This window comes from Apodemus sylvaticus, chromosome 1 (genome assembly GCF_947179515.1).
Source record: "Apodemus sylvaticus chromosome 1, mApoSyl1.1, whole genome shotgun sequence".
NCBI classification, from domain to species: domain Eukaryota; kingdom Metazoa; phylum Chordata; class Mammalia; order Rodentia; family Muridae; genus Apodemus; species Apodemus sylvaticus.
In genome coordinates this window covers 156,499,159-156,521,196 of record NC_067472.1, presented here as the reverse complement: position 1 = coordinate 156,521,196, position 22,038 = coordinate 156,499,159, and the positions used below count along the sequence as shown (strand labels likewise).

The 22,038-nt window shown below is 40.0% G+C and overlaps 3 protein-coding genes across 4 annotated transcripts in view; 2 read left to right on the top strand and 1 right to left on the bottom strand.

Annotated features, from left to right (window-relative positions):
- The window catches only part of Oca2 (OCA2 melanosomal transmembrane protein), a 301,441-nt gene that overhangs the window by 83,317 nt on the left and 196,086 nt on the right, over nt 1-22,038 (top strand). For both annotated transcript variants that reach the window (XM_052161541.1, XM_052161535.1), the window contains exons 14-18: nt 5-137; nt 1,727-1,874; nt 3,299-3,356; nt 4,846-4,954; nt 21,090-21,217. In XM_052161541.1, the coding sequence (XP_052017501.1) occupies nt 5-137; nt 1,727-1,874; nt 3,299-3,356; nt 4,846-4,954; nt 21,090-21,217 (576 nt within the window). The remainder of the gene's footprint in view (nt 1-4; nt 138-1,726; nt 1,875-3,298; nt 3,357-4,845; nt 4,955-21,089; nt 21,218-22,038) is intronic.
- Nucleotides 10,231-10,585, bottom strand: LOC127668127 (cytochrome c oxidase subunit 7C, mitochondrial-like). Its single transcript, XM_052161557.1, has one exon. It carries the CDS (start codon nt 10,509-10,511, stop codon nt 10,320-10,322), a length of 192 nt encoding a protein of 63 aa, XP_052017517.1. The 5' UTR covers nt 10,512-10,585; the 3' UTR covers nt 10,231-10,319.
- Nucleotides 13,522-13,809, top strand: LOC127668116 (protein dpy-30 homolog). The gene has a single exon (XM_052161551.1). It carries the CDS (start codon nt 13,522-13,524, stop codon nt 13,807-13,809), a length of 288 nt encoding a protein of 95 aa, XP_052017511.1.

The following is a 22,038-nucleotide window of genomic DNA, read 5'->3' as shown; positions in this document are numbered from 1 at the left end:
CCAGGGCCTGGACTTTGCTGGCTTCACAGCACACATGTTCCTGGGAATTTGCCTTGTTCTCCTGGTTTCCTTTCCCCTCCTCAGACTTCTGTACTGGAACAAGAAGCTTTATAACAAGGAGCCGAGTGAGATTGTCGGTGGGTATGAGCATCTCCTGGGTGTGATCATCTCCTGGGTGTGATCATCTCCTGGGTGTGAGCATCTCCTGGGTGTGAGCATCTCCTGGGTGTGAGCATCTCCTGGGTGTGAACATCTCCTGGGTGTGATCATCTCCTGGGTATGAACATCTCCTGGGTGTGAGCATCTCCTGGGTGTGATCATCTCCTGGGTGTGATCATCTCCTGGGTGTGATCATCTCCTGGGTGTGAGCATCTCCTGGGTGTGAGCATCTCCTGGGTGTGATCATCTCCTGGGTGTGAGCATCTCCTGGGTGTGAGCATCTCCTGGGTGTGAGCATCTCCTGGGTGTGAGAATCTCCCCATGTTGCAGATCTTCTCTGTAGGATTCTTCCTCAAAACCAAAGGAAGTTCTCGTAAGCAGGAGGGTGGTATTCTTCCATAGTGTCACTAGGGAGGTATTTATTTGTTCCTGCGTGCTTAGGGGCAATGACTGTCTGCAGCTCCTCTGCAAGCTGTCCAGTTAGTTGCTCTCTGGATGCTTCAGTCTGAGTCTGCCAAGGGGCTATAAAACATGGCTTGCTTTTTAATCTGCCACCTTGGCCCTTTCTCTCTATATATATTCAAACTGTAAAACAGAGGTTAAATGTAAGTATCATAAAATAGCTTATTATCTTAGGAAGCGGTGGATGGAAAAGCTATCTCTCCTTTTCACCATTAGAAGGTGTCTGAGTTCAGTGATGGGTGAAAGTGCTGTTGTCTCCTTTCTGGCTCCTTGCTGGCTGATTAATCTCTGCTGTGTGACACACCGCTGCTCACTGGAGCTCCCTGCACCCTGGGAGGAGGGGATCTCCTACTGCCCATGCTTTAGCAGATCCTCCACTAGAGGGTGCCCAGCATGGCTGCCTCAGAACCACACCCAGACTGCTATTATTCCAGAGGTCTCTTTCTGAAGTCAAGCCAAGACAGGGCAATTGGCAGAGTTCATTTGTGTTGCTATCCTGTTACTCCACCCTGGCAAGCTAAAAGTGAAATGTTTATTTATAATAGCATACTGTCCAGGAGACAGAACATCCAGGACCTGACAGTTGCATGGTCCCAGCAACTTTGCTGTATCATAACAGGCCACATAGTTTGGAGAGGATAAGCCAGATACTCTTGATTATAGCCAGGAAGCATCTGAGAAGCCATGACAAAGCATGTTAAAACCACAGCAGCGATGCTTAGATTTTGACTGAAAGCAGGGCCAGTGAGAATGTGCTAGGGCTGTTGAGTCCTAGAGTTAAGACATTGCAAGTACAAACGAATAATAATATATCATTATATTATTGACATAATAATAACAATAATAATAATAACTCAGTAAGTGAATTTTAATAGATATAACTTGATCAATGACTTCCTTCTTCAGGAAGAGTTGAAATTGCCTTTCTTGCTTTCATGATGGTTTTCAGAGTTCAGCTCCATCATCTGGTTCTATCATGCTGAGAAGAGTGTGTGTGGAATGTGGGTGGATGTCACCGGTGTGTGACGGACAGGAGGGCGTTTGCTGAGGGCTGAGCGTGGGAGAGACTCTGCACCCTTGGCACCTTTCACTTATTTCTCTGCAGAACTAAAGCACGAGATTCATGTCTGGCGTTTGACTGCCCAGCGCATCAGTCCAGCCAGCCGTGAGGAGACAGCTGTGCGTGGCTTGCTGCTGGAGAAAGTGCTCGCCCTGGAGCATCTGCTGGCCCAAAGGTTGCAGACTTTCCACAGGTACCACAGGATCCTGCTTGGATTTATACCAGGAGCTCCTTACAGGTTGTGCTTAATGGTGGCATTGCACAAGGAACATTCTCTGTTGCATTCATAGGATACCCAAGAGAGTAAAAAAGATTTTTTGATCACAATATTTCTTACACTTTGGCATTAGTGAATTTTCTATTGCTGTAATTAAACATTGTAACAACTTACCGGGTTTATTTGAGCTTACAGTTTGGCCTCGTTACTTGAGATTGCTGGTGAGAAACATCATGTATGACTCAAGGCAAGTTGAAGAGGGCAGGTTATTTCATCTTTCAGTTTATGTCACAGAAAGAAGTCAGGGCAGGAACTCAAGGCAGGAAGGCAAGGGAGAAAATGAAACTAAGTCCATAGAAAAATGCTTACTGGCTTGCTCTCTATAGCAAGAGAGCTTATTTTTCTAAATACAACCCAGAACTGTCTTTCCAGGGTGACACTACTCACAATGGAGTAGGAATTTCCATATTAATCATTAATCAGGAAAATGTCCTGCAATTATTGCTTTACCATTTTTTGAAAAGTTGTTTGAAAAGTGAAGAGAACTATTCCTCTTTCTTCCATGGTTTCTTTTAGAGCTGCACAGGATATGCACAGGTCCCTTTGATGCTCCTTTGTGATATTTAAATGTTTATCCTAATGACCTTTCCTATCCTTCATTTCCCCATGGTTAGTGTAGAAGAAAACAAAGCAGACAATGTGAGCTGACTGTATGGATCCAAAGGAAATTTAATATAAAGGTTGAAACCCATACAGTCGAAGAACAGATTCCTGCAAGTTATCCTCTGACCTTACACACACATTGTCGTATGCAATGGATTACTAACAAGTAATTTTATATATTTCCAAAAACTGAAAAAATATGATTGTACTGAATAGGTATACCTACTTTTCTTGTTATTATTCTGTTAGCAATGCAGAATGACAGCTATCTACCCAAGCATTTAATTATAGTTATAGTATTATATATTATAATAAGTGCTATAACTAATATAAAGATTATTGAAAGTGTGTGTGAGGGTAAGACTGTGCAATACAGCAGATGCCATGCCATTTTATAAGAAGCACTCGAGCACCTGTGGGGTTCAGTGTTCCTGAACAACACCCTGTGGCCCTAGTCATTCTCACACACCGGCATGTATTCTTTGTAAAAATTTTTTTATGATTGTTTCCACATTTTCTTCCAGTTTTCAGATCATTATTTTTGTTCTTTTTCTTTGGGAAACACAAGGCGAATAGCTTCCCTAGTCACCTTCATGGATTTGCTGTCCCTTACACAGCTGTGCCAGAATCCACAGACATATCTAGGTTTCCACAGCTGTCAATGTCACCTTGCTAATCTCACGAAGCATCGAGCTTTCTGCAACAGAGAAATAATGAGAGTCCTTTTTCTCTTATAGACAAATTTCACAGGAAGACAAAAATTGGGAGACCAATATTCAAGAGCTACAAAGAAAGGTATCTTGTCTTCTTTTCTCAAGGGATTCTGAATCATGAGAAAGAGTGCTTGTTTTTCCTTTTAGATGTTATTATCATTTCTAGTTGTTAATGCTAATTATAGAGCATAGTAAGGCTTGGCGAGGCATCTGGGTGCAGATGTGCACGGGCTGTGGTCATACCAGCCCATCTGCATTGTTCGTCATTTCTGTGTTTTGGCCCCTTTTCTTTCTAATACTTAAGTCTTTGTTAGGGTTTTACTGCTGTGAACAGATACCATGACCAAGGCAACTCTTATAAGGACAATTGAGGTTGGCTTAGAGGTTCAAAGGTTCAGTCCATTATCATCGAGGTGGGAGCATGGCAGCATCCAGGCAGGTACGGTGCAGGAAGAGCTGACAGGTCTTCACCTGAAGGCCACTCGGAGAAGATGGCTTCTCTGCAGCTAGGTCAAGAGTATTAAAGGCCACATCTACAGTGGCATACCTATTCCAACAAGGCCACACCTACTCCAACAAAGCCACACCTACTCCAACAAAGCGCCACCCCCTGGTTCAAGCATATACAAACCATCACACTAAGATTCAGTTAATGATTGAAAATCATTGTTCTTTTTATTCCTGTAGCTTTAGATGAGATATAATTTATTTAAATGTCAATGAGAAAAATCATTTTGTAAAATAGGAGGATTTTTTTTTTCAGGAAATAACAGTATACGTATACATATATATGTCTGAAAGATGGATTCCAAGTGTGCCCTGAAAAGGCATAGTGGCCACCACTTGAGCCAGCTTCTGCTCATTAGTTCTCTTAACCCAGAGAGTATACAGGGCATGAATTTTTGAGTGTAATGTAGGAAATGGTTTCTTAGGCATAGATGTGAGCTGGGTGTATCCTGACATTATGAGTTTGACTTCTGGGCAGAGATTTGCTTCTATTTTCTGCCCATTTTCCTGCTGCAATGAACTGCCTGTGGGGCACAGCACCTCGGAGGGACTCATAGGAAACAGAATCCTCATTGCCTCTGACTCTGGGGTTCCTTCCCCATCCTCTCTCCCCCTTGCCTCTGAGAGGGTGCTCCCCCCCAGGTATCCCTTTACCCTGGTGCATCAAATCTCTGCAGGATTAGGTGCATCCTTTCCCTCTGAGGCCAGACAAGGCAGTCCTCTGCTACATATGTGCCAGGGACCTTGGACCAGCCTGTGTATGCTCTTTGGTTGGTGGCTCAGTCTCTGGGAGCTCCCAGGAGTCCACGTTAGTTGATGCTGTTGGTCTTCCTGAGGGGTTGCCATCACCTTCAGGTCCTGAAATCCTTCCCCTAACTCTTCCACAGGGGTCCCTGACCTCCGTCCAATATTTGGCAATCATTAAAGGCTAGGCTCACAACAAAAAATTGTTCTAATTTCTAAAGGAAGCATTTATAGTGATTCAAATCATATAGTACTGTGGACATACTTCAAGAATCAGAAGACTGTACTGGAAAAATGAGTTGTGTTTTTTTCTCTCAAAGCACAGGATATCAGACAGAAGTCTGCTTATTAAGTGCCTGATGGTGCTGGGATTTGTCATCTCCATGTTCTTTCTCAACTCCTTTGTCCCTGGCATTCATCTAGATCTTGGTGAGTCCAATAGTTTGTTAACTTTTGTTTTGCATTTGATGTTACAGTATGGGTGAGGTTTCTGAGTCTATTCCCAGATGATAACAGTACCAAAAGCTGCTGTTTGCGGAGATGGCTGTGGGCAGCCCTCAGCAGAAGGAAGAAAGGAAAGCTCTCTGGGTGACTTCTGTCTTTGTTGGGAGGGAGAATAGAACTAAGCTGTCCACCTATAGCCCCTTCAGGGTTCAGTGTGAGAAGGGATTGATAGTGTCAATCCTATCATGCTTGCTAACCATGTTTTAAAATGGTTCTTAGAAGAGCCCAAAAGTTACATCAGCAAAACTAGTTTTGCCTTCAGCACAGGGTGATATTGTCAGCAAAGGAACAACTGTGAGGGCCTGGAAAATTGGGGGAGCTTCACTAAGTGAGGTGACCTGTTTGGCCATAAATACTTTCCCATGCAGTGAGCTCCTCCGCCCACTCTATCCCTTTGGTTCTCCTCACTGTCAGCACATTCTCTTTGGTGGTTAGCCTGTGCCCTTCTCCAGTTCTGGGTCAAGGTCCCACCTGTGTTCAGGGGAGAAATGGCGCTTTCAGGTTGAAATTTCTAGTGCCCCGCCTCTCCACAAACATCTCATACTTGCCCATAGACTTCATGTTATTTCACGGTGATGTCTGTGTCAGTACTAGAAACAAAGCAAACAAAATATACTTGTAAAAACCACCTCATGTGAAAGTACAGACCAGCGAGAAATAGATGTTTGATGCAGTGTCCAGGTTACCAGTAACCTGGGCTTGGCTCTGAGTAGGCAGCTGTTTTTCTTTCTATCTTTCTTTCTTTCTTTCTTTCTTTCTTTCTTTCTTTCTTTCTTTCTTTCTTTCTTTCTTTCTTTCTTTCTTTCTTTCTTTCTTTCTTTCTTTCTTTCTTTCTTTCTTTCTTTCTTTCTTTCTTTCTTTCTTTCTACAAGAGAGCTGGTCCTTTTGGCAATCCTTCCTGAATCCCAAGGAAAGAAAAAGGCAGTGTTAGCAATGACATGTATCTCAACTGTTTTAGTGGAGCTACAGCTAGAAATTGTTAACATGAGATTATTTTGATTATACCCAGACAAGTTATAATTTTAACATTATGAACTTTTAATCACAAAGAAGATCAAGTAAGCATTGATAAACAAATAAAGTGGAACTGGTATAAACAAGTGAAGACCTTCCATTAGAGAGTTCTGTGAGCACCCAAAAGAACTTTACGACAAGAACTTCAGGTCTCTGAAGAAGGAAATCGAAGAAGACCTCAGAAAATGGAAAAATCTGCCATGCTCATGGATTGGCAGGATTAATATAGTTAAAATGGCCTTCTTGCCAAAAGCAATCTACAGATTCAATGCAATCCCCATCAAAATCCCAACTCAGTTCTTCACAGAGTTGGAAAAAGCAATTCTCAAATACATCTGGAATAACAAAAAACCCAGGATAGCTAAAACTATTCTCAACAGTAAAAGAACTTCTGGTGGTATTTGTATACCAGACCTCAAGCAATACTACAGAGGAATAGTGTTAAAAACTGCATGGTATTGGCACAGGGACAGGAAAGTGGACCAGTGGAATAGAATTGAAGACCCAGAAATGAATCCACATATCTATGGTCACTTGCTCTTCGACAAAGGAGCTGAAAACATCCAGTGGTAAAAAGATAGCCGTTTCAACAAATGCTGGCTCAACTGGAGGTCAGCATGCAGGAGAATGCGAATTGATCCTTTCTTATATCCTTGTACTAAGCTTGACTCCAAGTGGATCAAGGACCTCCACATAAAACCAGACACACTGAAACTAATAGAAAAGAAACTGGGGAAAACCCTTGAGGACATGGGCACAGGGGAAAAGTTCCTGAACAGAACACCAATAGCTTATGCTCTAAGATCAAGAATTGACAAATGGGATCTCATAAAATTACAAAGTTTCTGTAAGGCAAAGGACACTGTCAAAAGGACAAAACGGCCACCAACAAATTGGGAAAAGATCTTCACCAACCCTACATCTGATAGAGGGCTAATATCCAATATATACAAAGAACTCAAGAAGTTAGACCCCAGGGAACCAAATAACCCTATTAAAAATTGGGGTACAGACCTAAACAAGAATTTTCACCTGAAGAAATTCGGATGGCCGAGAAGCACCTTAAGAAATGCTCATCATCATTAATCATTAGGGAAATGCAGATCAAAACAACCCTGAGATTTCACCTCACACCAGTCAGAATGGCTAAGATTAAAAACTCAGGAGACAGCAGGTGTTGGCGAGGATATGGAGAAAGAGGAACACTCCTCCACTGCTGGTGGAATTGTAAGATGGTACAACCACTCTGGAAATCAGTCTGGTGGTTGCTAAGAAAAGTGGGCATGACACTTCCAGAGGATCCTGCTATACCTCTCCTGGGCATATACCCAGAGGATTCCCCAGCATACAAAAAGGACACATGCTCCACCATGTTCATAGCAGCCTTATTTATAATAGCCAGAAGCTGGAAAGAACCCAGATATTCCTCAATGGAGGAATGGATACAGAAAATGTTGTATATATACACAATGGAGTACTATTCAGACATTAAAAACATGAATTCATGAATTTTTTCGGCAAATGGATGGAACTGGAAAATATCATCCTAAGCGAGGTAACACAATCACAAAAGAATACACATGGAATGCAATCATTGATAAGTGGATATTAATTAGCCCTGAAGCTCTGAATACTGAAGATACAATTAACTTATCAAATGATTTTCATGAAGAAGGAACAAGAGGGCCCTAATCCTGGAGAGGCTTGATCCAGCATTGTAGGGGAGTACCAGGACAGAGAAAAGGGAGGGGGAAAGACAGGAGAATGGATGGAGAGAAGAGGGCTTATGGAACATATGGGGGGGGGGGACTGGGAAAGGGGAAGGCTTTTAGAATGTAAACAAAGAATATACACAAAAATATAAAAAATAAAAAATATCTGAAATAAATGTAATGTAAAAATGAAAAAAAAAAAGAATGGAAGTGACTAATTCAGGAACTTGGAGGCAGGAACTGATGCAGAGGTCAGGGAGGAACACTGGTTTGTGCCTCATGCCTTAGTCAGCTTGCTTTTTTATACCATTTGTGACTATCTACTCAAAGGTGGCACCACCCAGTGTGGAATGGGCCTGCCAACATCAGTCATCAATCAAGAAAATGGTTCCCTCTTTCAAAAATGACTCCGGCTTGTCTTGAGTTCACATCAGAAGTAGTCAGCACACTAAGTATTACGCAAACCAAAAGTCAAATAATATAAAATAGCATTATATAACATCATGATATTGTATAATGTAATGTCATATAATACAAAATGATGTCACTGCAATGACATGTATCATGCAACAAGACATGAAAACTTCAAATCCATTATGTACTATGTCAATGTAGTGGGACATAAAACACATATTCTTATATAATGCAAAATAGTTTTGTGAACTGTGTATCATGTAATGAAATGTGACATCATCTGACACATCCCTTCTTTGAAGTATCAGAACCTGAGCCCAGCACTGACTCAGTATTCTTATTTTTTAAATTTTCATGGAACAAAATTGACTTTTTTGCATAAAATTGTATTTATCTCAATACCCATGGAGATTTATTCAACTACCAATAAAAGTCAGAGTATAATCCGCAAAGCCCCTGTGCTCACTTTTGTGGCTCTTTTCCCTTCCCATCAGCAATAGATCAGTTTCCTTTTTGAGAACCTCATGTATGTGGAATCAGCTGATAGGTAACCTTCTGAGATGAGCTTCTCTTACTACTCCATGACACTGTATGGCTGGATCCTTCCATGTTTCAGATTATATCAGAAGTTTGCTTCTTGGATACTGAGAGATATTCAGTGGCATGGAGGAACCAGGTTTTTGCATCATTTTGCACGGGGTGGTGGTGGTGGTGGGTGGGGTGGGTGGGGTGGGGGTGTGGGGTGTGGGGTGGGGGTGGGGTAGATCAGCCCAACTGTGAATAGAGCTGGTCCAAATGACCACAAACTTAAGGATTAGTCTGAATTTCAACTTTCAATCTTGGCTAAATTATCTAGAGGTGAGACGGTTGGTCATAGATGTATATACCATTCACTGCAAAAGAAATTGCCTGAGTTTTCCACAGAGGCTGTTAGTTCTGCATTCCCACTCTGAATGCCCCATAGCCTCAGCAGCACCAGGCAGCATGAACACTCTTCCTTAGGGCTAGCCTGGCACCCATGAGGTGTCTCCGGGTATCATTCAGCATCTGTATTGGAGCAATTTATTTGTTTGCCTTTGAGGGAGTATTTTTAGCTACAACTAAAGCAATTTACTCTGTTTGTCTTTGGCATCAGAGAGGAGTGTGGGAATGGTTATAGGCTGCCAGCAGAGGTCAGATGAGGACAGGCTTTGAGGGGTGCATCTGATAGAAGCTACTGTGCATGGGCAAACCTGCTTGCCCCTCAGTCACCATACATCCCCTGCACCCCATCCCTGCCCTGCAGCTTCTCAATCAGTTTATAGAATCTGTTTTGGCTACACACAAAGAAAAACCCATTTTGAGCTTCAGATTCTCACATGAAGCACCTGATTGCTGTAGGCAGTGTTACTTCCCAAACATTGGAAATGCCAGCTGGGAGGATGGCGTAATTTTTAGAGGAAAGAGTTCATTATAGCTGGACAGACAGACATTCTCCAAACCTTCTAACACATTTATTAGTTTCTCTAGTGTCTGGTCAGTCTACGTATCTCGTGGTATCTTTAGGAGACTGATTCTGCCACTTCCTAGGAAACGTTACAAAAACGTTTGGCTGCTTAAGATCCTTAAGATGGTATGTGTTTGCACATAGCCTAAGTGTATTCTTCTCTGGGCTTTAACTCACCTCTAGATGACTTCTGTTTCTCCTTCTGTTTCTTTATCTTCTTCCTCCTCCTCTTCTTCCTCCTCCTATTCCTCCTCCTCCACTTCCTCCTCATGCTGCTGCCACAGTACTCACACTGCACCTCACAGATGCAGGCAAGTTTTCTACCACTGAACTACATCCACGGCTACTCCATTTAAAATTCTTATTTTGAGACAAGTTCTCACCAAGTCACCCAGGTGAGCCTTAAACTCAGTATAGTCCACATTAGCATTTAATGTTTCATTCTCCTGGCTCAGCCTCCCAAGGATTGCTTTGCTGATAGTATTCCTCTTGAAGCACAACAGTTTTCAATCTGGGGAAAGCCCACTTTACCTCTTTTTTTTTTATTTATATCATTAGTTTATTTACAATTTTTTCTAGTATAAGAGTTCAAGAGTTTCATCCAATTTTCAGGTCATATCTCTTAAACTTTCTTCATTCTGTTAAAGGGATGAATTAAATATCCTTATTTTTTAAGTAGCTGGTGTCTTACTATAAAGAAAGGAGCGGCAAATCCAGATCCAAAGTACATGGTCATCATAGCCAGTAACCGCCACTTGTTTTCCACTGAAAACGGCAAATTCTTCCCCGGACCCTCCTCATAGTGGCTGCGACGGACCACGGAGGTGGTGAACCTCCAGACACTCTGGCCCAACATGCCGCTGCTAGTTCTGCGAGGGACGCAGACACGGAAGGCGCGAGAAATGGCCGTACCACCACACTCTTCCTTCTTCACTATCCTCTTTACCTCTTTTTAATACTGTGATTTTGGTGTTACACGTAGCTGACTATTGCCTATGCAAAGGTCTTGAGGATATATAGCTTTCTGTTTTAGCTTTAGACTCTTAACAATTCGTCAGTCATCAAACCATTGCCTTTGTTTACTGCAAGAAGAGAGATGCTGTCTTCATAAAAAGCATGGTGATTATGAACACAGCTCTATGTGATAGAACCTTATTCATATTTTTTTGTATCAGGATCAGTAGTTTCTATGTTTTAGGAATTTGGCCATTTGATGTGAATTAAGAGAAAAGTTTTAATTGTTATCTGAGAAGGTTAATCTGGATTTCATGCGGGTTAACACCACTGAACTTTGTAGTGTTCTGAATAGGTTAATTAACAATTATGGCCATTTATGCCTCAGTGACTCTTCTCATCACTGTGACAGACTATCTGGCAGAAGCAATTGAATGGATGAATGATTCATTTTGAGTCTCACTAAAAAGTTACAGTCCCATGTCTGGGAGAGGCAAGGCACATGCTGGCATTGTCCATGGTGGCCAGGAACTTTATTCTGTGTGTGTGTGTGTGTTTTCTTCTTTTTTTATTTATTCTTCTGTCATATATTACACCACGGCTGTGCTTTCTCTTTCTTCTTCTCCCATTCTCTGCACACCACAACTCTTCTTTTCTAGATTCACTCCTTGGTTTCCCTTTAGAAAATAGCAGGCCTCCTAGAGATTGTAACCAAATATGGCAGAACAAGTGACAATAAGACTAGTCATAAATACTCATATGAAGACTGGAGAAGGCAACCCAGTAGGAGGAAAGGGGTCCCCAAAGCAGGCAGAGCCAAAGACAGCCTCTGCTCCTACTGTTAGGAGTCCTACAAGACGACCAAGCCACACAACCATAACATGTATGCAGATATCCTAGGTCAGACTTATAAGGCTCCCTGATGATTGCCTCAGTCTTTGTGAATCTACAATCCTTCCTCTCCCTCTTCTACAGGATTCCCTGAACTCTGCCTAATGTTTGGCTGTGGGTTTTTGCATCTGCTCTTATCAGTTGCTGGATGAAGCATCTCTGATGATGATTATGCAAGGCTCCAGTCTAGGAGTATAGCAGAATATCTTTCTGAATCATTCCATTGACTTTATTTTAGCCAGTCATGTTTGGTTCTATTCTAGACCTGCGGGCTATCCCGATTTGGTTCCTGGCCTTCCAGGCAGGGTCATGCATGGGCTCCCTCTTACGGCGTTGGTCTCACGTTGGACCAGTCATTGGTTGGCCATTCCCAAGTTCTATGCCACCTTTACCGCAGCACATCTTCTGGACGGGACAAATTGTAGGTTGAAGGTTTTGTGGCTGAGATGGTCTTCTAATTTTTTTGTCTTCTTCTTGGTGGAGGGGAACTTTATAGCATGGCTTTTTCATATCTAAGCAAACAAGGAAAGAGAGATCTTGGCTTAAAAGTAGAGTATCCCTGAAAGGCCCATGCTAGATAGGCTCCATACTCAAATGGCTCTACAACCTCCCAAACAGCATTATCAACTGATGACCAATTTTTTAACATGTGAGCCTATGGTTTGCATTCAAACCATAATAATTTAGCTAAATATTTGTCAATTTTGTTGATTTTTTTCAAAGAGCCAATTTTTGTTTCATTGATTATCTTCATTGTTTTGTCTGTTCCATTTCATTTATTTCCAATATAATATTTACCATTTTCTTTCCTATGCTTACTTTGGGCTTACAATGTCCTGTTTTTAGTGTTTTAACATCAAAGTTTAAGTGATTGCATGGAAACCTTTCAGAGCAGGTCGGTCGCCTTATGTCATTACTGCCTTATCTGTTCCCAACAATGCTGCTCTACTGGCATTCCATTTCTACTATTTTAAGGCATTTAACATTTTATTTTTGAGTTTTAAGAAAATTCTATTAAAAGGTTTTAAGAACTTACAGTGCACAATGTTTCACTTACCCACATTTCTGTAGTTTCCAAATTTTTCATCATTGATTTTTGATTTTCATTCTGGTTTAGATATATAATTTAGCATGATTTCAATCCTTATAAGTTTGTTGGTATTTGTTATGGAATAATATGTTTTAGGGAATTTTCCCTATGTGTGTGAGATTTTATATTTGACCTGTGTTAAATGTGCAGATGTTTCTTAGCTCTAGTTTTCTCCTTTATTCATCCACACTGTCTCTGTTCTTGTTGATCTGTTGGCATTACTGAGATAAGGACATTGACATCTCCAAAAACCATTGGATGGTTTATTCAGTTCTGTCACTTATGCTTTATGTATTTGAAAACTTTGTTGTTAGAGACATTATGGACTTGTCATATTTTCTTGGTGGATTTTCTTCTTTGCCAGCATATAAAATACTCTTCAGCACCAGTTTCTTTCATTTTGATGTTTTTGTTATCTGGAATCAACATAGCCAGTCCAATTTTATTAACTTACTTACTCTTACTAACGTACATTTTGTTTTACCTCTAATAGAATTGAGTCCATGCATAGTACATACTGAGTAAGTGCTCTGACATGGAGATGTATTTTTAGCCCTTGGGTTTTAAAGACAGTGGCTGATAGCCTGGCCTCAAACGCTATGAAGCCTGGGCTGGTTTTGAACTCATGATTCTCCTACCTCAGCCTCCATATAGTTAAGTGCTATCACATGTAGCTTATGGGTTTTACTTTGAGTGTCGTTTATTTTGTATGTCATTTTCCTTACTTTTATTTTCCATGTACCTGAGCACAGCATATATTTAAATCATTCATGTGCCAGTATCTACCTTTTGTTTGAAATACTTAAAATTTCATATTTAATTACTGAGATAACATAATTTAATCTATAGGCAGTGCCATGCAGGGCACTTAGGGAACTGGCAGCATTGGCGCACACTGGTATCCGTTTGATTGCAGTTTGCAGGGTCTGCCATGGAGTCAGAGCAGATACAGGAGGGACAGATGCAGGCTGCAGAAAACCCTCACTCTGAGTACGGGCTCACAGACAGTGTTGAGAGAATAGTTGAAAATGAGAAGATTAGTGCAGAAAAGTCATTGAAACAGAAGGTGGATCTACAGTCCTTATGTACCTGTGCATACCTGGACCAGACAGTCATGTCTGTGTTATTACAGGGATTTGCTGTGCTGGAAAAGGAAAGACCACCAAATCCCATTGAGTTTCTAGCATTTTATCTTTTAAAAAAACAAGGCACAGTTTGAAGAGTGAAATTGATTCTTGGGAAGAAAAGAAACATTTGGTTGCTACTGTAGATTCACATGACTACAAGGCAGTTTTCATTGCCATGATTCCCCCCATCTAAGAACTTTCAGGACCAAAGAACTCACTTCTGGAGTTGCAGAAGAGGGCATATCCCTGTCTGATTTAATCACCATACTTATTTAATGAGTATTATCTGTGCAATTTTTTCAGATTGTTTTGCTTTGTTTTTAACAAGACCTTCAAAATAAACTGTTAAAACACCTTAAAAAAAACAAGTCTGACACTGGGTAGTTTATTTCAGGCATATTTAAGCACAACACAATTAGGATAACCATTTTCTAGTAATATTAAACTCAAATCTGTGTATACAACAAAGCTTAAGACATGATTACTTAGAAATTTGTAATGTATAAATGACATCTTCCATAGAGATAAGTTGTATAACTTAACTTGGGAAACAGGCTGAAGGTAGACAGCTCATGATAAGGATCTGGGAGAGGATAACACTACAGATTGGTTGAGATAAATGTGAGAGTCTGTGGGAGCCAGGTGTGGTCTGGCTATACAGACAGTGCAGAGGTCACCAGGCTATGAACCACAACTACTCCGGCTTTCTGGATAGAAAGTAGGGAATACATCATTTCCTTTGAAGAAACAACCCTGAGTGTTTAATATTCGTGGTTTCCTTAGTACTTATCTTTTTTTTATTATTATTATTCGATATAATTTATTTACATTTCAAATGATTTCCCCTTTTCTAGCCCCCCCACTCCCCGAAAGTCCCGCAAGCCCCCTTCTCTTCCCCTGTCCTCCCACCCACCCCTTCCCACTTCCCCGTTCTGGTTTTGCTGAATACTGTTTCACTGAGTCTTTCCAGAACCAGGGGCCACTCCTCCTTTCTTCTTGTACCTCATTTGATGTGTGGATTATGTTTTGGGTATTCCAGTTTTCTAGGTTAATATCCACTTATTAGTGAGTGCATACCATGATTCACCTTTTGAGTCTGGGTTACCTCACTTAGTATGATATTCTCTAGCTCCATCCATTTGCCTAAGAATTTCATGAATTCATTGTTTCTAATGGCTGAATAGTACTCCATTGTGTAGATATACCACATTTTTTGCATCCACTCTTCTGTTGAGGGATACCTGGGTTCTTTCCAGCATCTGGCAATTACAAATAGGGCTGCTATGAACATAGTAGAACATGTATCCTTATTACATGGTGGGGAGTCTTCTGGGTATATGCCCAGGAGTGGTATAGCAGGATCTTCTGGAAGTAAGGTGCCCAGTTTTCGGAGGAACCGCCAGACTGATTTCCAGAGTGGTTGTACCAATTTGCAACCCCACCAGCAGTGGAGGAGTGTTCCTCTTTCTCCACACCCTCTCCAACACCTGCTGTCTCCTGAATTTTTAATCTTAGCCATTCTGACTGGTGTAAGATGAAATCTTAGGGTTGTTTTGATTTGCATTTCCCTAATGACTAATGAAGTTGAGCATTTTTTAAGATGCTTCTCTGCCATCCGAAGTTCTTCAGGTGAGAATTCTTTGTTTAACTCTGTACCCCATTTTTAATAGGGTTGTTTGGTTTTCCTTAGTACTTATCTATGAACACAAGACCATCCTCCAATGTCTTGGCTTTTATTCTTCCATTTGTTTTTGTTTTTTGTTTTTGATGCTTCCCAAGCACTATTTTATTTCCACATTACTCTTATTTTTGAGTTATTTTCTTAATCATTATTATGGTTATTACAAGGAACAAATTAACTTATAACATTATATTTCAGGTCAGCATTAATTTAATTTTGATAGTTTGGAAGAACTTTGCTCTTTATTATTTTTCATCTCTTTCTGTTTTGTGCTATTTGCTACATAATTTTAATCTTTATATATCTTATGTTCAGTTTTGTAATTATTATTTTAAGATGACATATTTTAAGTAACATGAATGGTCAAAAAGATTATATCTATATTATTTTTATTTATATAAATGTTCCCATGAGTTATTTATTCATGTGGTTGGAGTAAGTTTCCAAATGGTTTTCATTTAAGACTCAGGGCTTCTATTTGTACACCTTAGATGAAAGGTAGTCATGTCTTTCCTGGTTTTTGTTTATAAAGGAATGCCATATCGTCTTTCATTTTGAATGGCAGTTTGGTTGGGTATAAAATTCTTGATTGACAATTTTAGTTTTCAGCACTTTGATTATATATTTCCAGGGTCTTCTGGCATCAGTATTGTGTGATTGTTAATTTTATTGAGTTACATGGTTAGTTGCTTCTCTCACTGACTCAGAACTTTCTCTTTGTGCCTGTCTTGTCTTTCAGCATTTTTACTATAGTATGTCTGAGTGTGACTATCTCTGTCCTTACTGGATTTAGTTGAATTTCATGGATTCTAAGATTAAGTTTTCATCATATTTGGCTAGTATTGCCCATTAGTTTTTCAAATATTTTTCAAATATTTTATCCTTCTCCCTCTGCTTTTACTTTTTGAATTCTTATGATCTATATATTGGCTGCTTCATGGTGTCCCACAAGCCTCTGATGTTAATAATTTCTCCTTATTAATCTTCTTCCTAAGATTAGAACTTGTTGTTCTTATCACTGCCCAGCTTATACTTTGTATTATTAAAAGCTTTAAAAAACCAACTTATATTTTCAAAAACCTTACCATAATTTCATTTCTTTTAGAGATGAATAGATTTTTGGAGGTCTTATTTTATATTCCTATTGACATCCTTCCCTAGATGAATTTTGATGCATTTCTCATCATAGAAATTTGTTGTTAGTATCAATAAAGATATTTATTTATTCTTATAAAATGTTTTGATCATATTTTCCTTCCCATGTCTTCCAAACCCCTCCCCACCTCCCTACTATTCAACTTAATGTTCTTCCCCTCTCTTTCAAAAATGAAAAATCGTATTTTCTCTTTCCCAGGAGGTATCAACTGCAAGTAGCTTCTTGGTTGGGGGTGATACTTTTTGTTCACTTCTCAATAAAAACTTCTCTTTGAGGGAAGGTATTCCTGTCTGTTTCTCACTGGTGATTTGTGCAACTCTCCTTGGAGACTATTGAGATCTTTGAGCACCTGGAGAGGTTTGGTTGTCCAAGTAACTTTAATGATCTGAGTTGCACTTGACCATCGTACAGACACTGAGATATGAAACTAAGAAGGCTATCCCCTCTCCTCTGGATTATTCAGACCTTTGACAGGTACCCAAAGGTGCATTCTGCAAGGTTGGCCATGTTTCAGCTACAAGTACCCAAGTGCTACCACCTGCTCTTTTACTGATTCTACTACGGTTTGAATAATGCAGCCAGTTTCTTATGTTGAGTTCACAGAGATGAATAATTTAGAGCCAAGAATTTGATTGCCCACCTACCTTTCATTTTTTATTTTCAATATCTTGTATCACACAGGATTGCACAAATACTAAGGCAGCTGAGTTTCTGAAGGGATTTTGATAGACAACATGCAGCTTTCCAGGAACAGGTCTTCTGAGAAGTCCACATAAACAGAAATATCTATTAGTTATCAGCAAAGTAGTAAGCCATGTCTCAAGGCAATTATTAAAACTCTCAAACCAAGTGGTTACTATTTATTAGTACAATTATCTCCTGGACAATGAACCTTGACAATTTAAGTTGTATAAACATACTAATAATTTGTTTTCTCCGTAAGTTCTATTTTCCTTTAGCATTTGTAAGATGTAATTCTCACATTTGTTTTTAGAATATAAAATAAAAATGGTTCATATCTAAAGGCTTATTAGAAATACTGGAATTAAGCATTTTCCCTAAGACTAGGAATATCTCTACTTTTTAAAAAAATATGTCATTTATTTATTTATGTTTATTTGATATTTTCTTTATTTATATTTCAAATGTTATTCTCTTTCCTCCTTTCCTCTCCAAAACCCCTCTATCTCTACCCACTTCCCCTACTTACCAACCCACCCACTCTTGCTTCCCTGTCCTGACCTTTCCCTATACTGGGGCATTGAGCCTTCACAGGACCAAGGGCCTCTCCTCCCATTGAGGTCCAACAAGGACATCCTCTGCTACATATGTGGCTGGTGCCATGTGTCCCTCCATGTGCATTCTTTGGTTGGTGGTTTAGTTTCTGGGAGCTCTGGGGACACTTGTTGGTTCATATTGTGCTCCTCCTATGTGTCTGCAAACCCCTTCAGCTCCTTCAGTCCATTTTCTATCTTCTTCATTGGGGACTCTGTGCTCAGTCCAGTGCTTGGCTGTGAGCGTCCACCTCTATATTCGTCAGGCCCTGGCAGGGCCTCTCAGGAGACAGCTATATCAGGCTCCTGTCAGCAAGCACTTGGCATCCACAATAGTGTCTAGGTTTATGGGATGGATCCCCAGGTGGGGCAGTCTCTGGATGGCCTTTCCTTCAGTCTCTGCTCGATACTTTGTCTCTGTATCTCCTCCCATGGGTATTTTGTTCCCCCTTCTAGGAAGGAACAAAGTATCCATACTTTGTTTTTCCCTTTTCTTGAGCTTCATGTGTTCTGTGAATTGTATCTTGGGTATTCAGAGCTTTTGGGATACTATCCACTTATCAGTGAGTGTATACCATGTGTGTTCTTTTGTGATTTGGTTACCTCACTCAGGATGATATTTTCTAGTTCCTTCCATTTGCCTAAGAATTTCATGAATTCATTGTTTTTCATAGCTGAGTAATGTGTAAATATACTACATTTTCTGTATCCATTCCTCTGTTGAGGGACATCTGGGTTCTAGCTTATACTTTAAGATCAAGAATTGACAAATGGGGCCTTATAAAATTGCAAAGATTCTGCAAGGCAAAGGACACTGTCAGGAGGACAAAATAGCAACCAACAGATTGGGAAAAGATCTTTACCAATCCTACATATGATAGAGGGCTAATATCTAATATATACAAAGAACTCAAGAAGTTAGACTCCAGAGAACCAAATACCCTATTAAAATGGGGTACAGAGCTAAACAAAAAATTTTCTACTGAGGAATACCAAATGGTTGAGAAGCACCTAAAGAAATGTTCAACATCCTTAGTCATCAGGAAAATGCCAATTAAAACAACCTTGAGATTCCACCTCACACCAGTCAGAATGGCTATGATCAAAAACTCAGGTGACAGAGGATGCTGGTGAGGATGTGAAGAAAGAGAAACACTCCTCCATTGCTGGTGGGATTGCAAGCTGGTACAACCACTCTAGAAATCAGTTGGTTGGTTCCTCAGAAAATTGGACATAGTACTACCTGAGGACCCAGCTATACCACTCCTGGGCATATACCCAGAAGATGCTCCAACATGTTATAAGGACACATGCTCCACTATGTTCATAGCAGCCCTATTTATAATAGCCAGATGCTAGAGATCAGCTATTTCTTAGCAGGATCTGTGTACAGAGGGCTGTCGAATAGCCTTAGCTTCCAGGTATAGATGGAGACTGGAAGGCTCTGTCTCAGCTGCTCTATTGTTCCTATGCCCTGTGCACTCCTGGCCGGTTCTGTTTTGGACAGCTGTTTGAGAGAAAGTGGAGATCTCACCTCTGAGCCGAGGAATGAGAGCACTCCTGGGAGACCAACTCTATTCTGACAGGACCTGTTTATAGAGGGGTGAATATTTCTATTTTGAATCATAATGTTAGAAACAAGAAGGTCTGTTGACTATTTCATTTGTTGTGGCCATGTTTCAAGTTTTCAGCATTTATAACTTTAGCAGTGAGTTTGAAAAATCTTGTTAGATAGGATTACTTTATAAGCTTTTCAAATGTTCCTTTGTGGAAACTGTGTTTTGTTGTTAGTGAATGAATGGCACGGCTCATTGGAACAAAACTCAACAACACGCCTAACTAGTTTTTCTTTGACTGTTTGCACAATATTACTTAGATGATGAACATTGTGTTTTTTTTTTCCTTAGGCCAGATGCTTTGGAATAGAATAAGCAATGTTGGGTAGAACATTGGTCCTACTATCTCAAAAGATCTTAACACAATAAAGAGTTTTAGTTATTTGTACCATGTTTAGTGTTGATCAATAAGGGTCCTTTTGGATAGGGAACCAACATTTTTTGATGCTATCATATGAACACACAGTTTCTGAGTCACCTTGGCAAGACAGAAATGGTGGATAGAGCTGAAAGCTACTTTAAGTTCTGGATAGGAACGTGGATTTTGTTTGCTCACAGCTCAGTGAATGTGTCGATCTTGTGGCATCATCTAACACGGAGCTGAGAAGGCTTCCAGTAGGGAGAAGAACAGCAGAGTAAGGAGCTGTGAGTGCAGACTGATGGGCCAGTACACAAAGCATGTTCTGAAATATTTCCAATAGCCTATGTGACATGGCTTATGAGCTACTGTACCGCAGTGTTCAGGCATCAGAAATGGCTAAAACCTGTCCAGAAATTGGTCAGCATGGAAAGAGTCACTGAAGAATGTGTCTTTGACAGTTAGGGAACCTGAGGAATAAGTGGACAGGTCTCATGACTCTGGATAAGTTTCTTAGGTCCAGGACAATTTGTTATCCCATCACAAGGCTCTGGTCACCTAGAGGAAGGTCATTGTAGCTGTTATTCTATGGATATTTGTTTACATTTGTTTGTAATAGTCAAACACTGGAAACCATGGAGATGTCCTTAATGGGAAAACGGAGTGGACATCATGGCATAGCCAAATATCCTACTGACTGGCGAAGAAATTGAAATTTAATTCACAATGTGAAAAGGAAGAACCTTAAAGTAATTGTGATAAATGTTGCTTTTTCTGTCAAGGTAATCTGACCACTGTCACATAAAAATATTCAACATTAAATCAATTGGGAATGTGACAGCTAGAGTGTATTTCAAAGGTAGAATATTGTATAAAATATGTGAGATTTGGGGTTTGATTTGAAGCATTGGGAGGAGAGAGGAAGCAAGAGAGAGAGGAGAATACAAGTCCCCATTCATAGAGAATACAGAGATTGTAAATGGATCTGTCGAGACAAGAGAAGGATGTTTCGTTGGGAGTGTGTGAGCCTGCAGTGACTGAAGGAGCTGGAGGGGGATAGAGAATGAATGAGCATGAGTTCTGGGGATGATGAATATGCCCATTATCTTGATTGCAGTGTTGGTTCATGAATGTATACATAAGCCAAAATAGAAATTATACTTTTAAATATACACAGTTTGCAATACAGCATTGTTTTCAACAAAAATGTAAACCATTCGGAAGATAAATCATCCACTGGTATGCTAGCGATGGTGTTTTACAGGCTGTATTTTGCCTGTTTTACAGGATGGATTGCTATTCTGGGTGCCATCTGGCTGCTAATTTTAGCTGATATTCATGACTTTGAGATCATTCTACACAGAGTAGAGTGGGCGACTCTCCTCTTCTTTGCAGCACTCTTTGTGCTGATGGAGGTAAGGCTTTGGAACTATTACTTACTTGATTTTAGATTTCATATTTTCTTTGCAGAGTGAAAGCCTAAGGGTGCACATCTTTCTACATATTTGCTAAATGGGAAATGATGGTGATTAATCTTCAGGTGACCAGTGTTTTTATTTCCCACGTTTTAATGTTTCTTCTAACAGTGTTTATTTGGCTGTTATTCTTTCTTTTTTCCTGAACTGTTCTTGTGACATATAAATTTGTTTTAATTTGCTAATAAAACATAGAATTTGCTCAAAATAAGTCTGGAGAAAAATGGCTAACAAGAGCAAGTTCATAGGGCATAAGGATCTGAGTTAGGCTGCACAATACGAATGATGCTTCTGTATAGGCAGAGAAAGACTACGTCAGAGAACATGTGATGCTATGTATTGTCTTGATTGGGACTGTTTCTAAAAATTATTTATAATATGTATTTTAATCTTGAGACATAATTTATAAATTTGTGTCTTCCTCAAACAGAGAAGAAGAAAAATAACTAACAAAAATATGATTCACCAAAGAGTTCCTGACCAAGCCCGGGTTCATTGCGTCCCTGGTGTTTAACCTGTATTATATGCTTTTACTTTTTAAGGCAGAACGTTTCCCACATTTCTGAATAATGGCTTTTTTTGACTGTTGGAAGTATATATTTTATTTTTTAAAAATTAATTTTAAAGTTAGCACACACAGTAATGGGTTTTATGTTGGCAATGTCATGTAGGTGCTATTCTTTATTTCTCATTCATCTCCCTTCTGCCACACCCTTCCGTGCGTGCTCTGCCCCACTCACTAATCCCCTTCCATCTCTCAA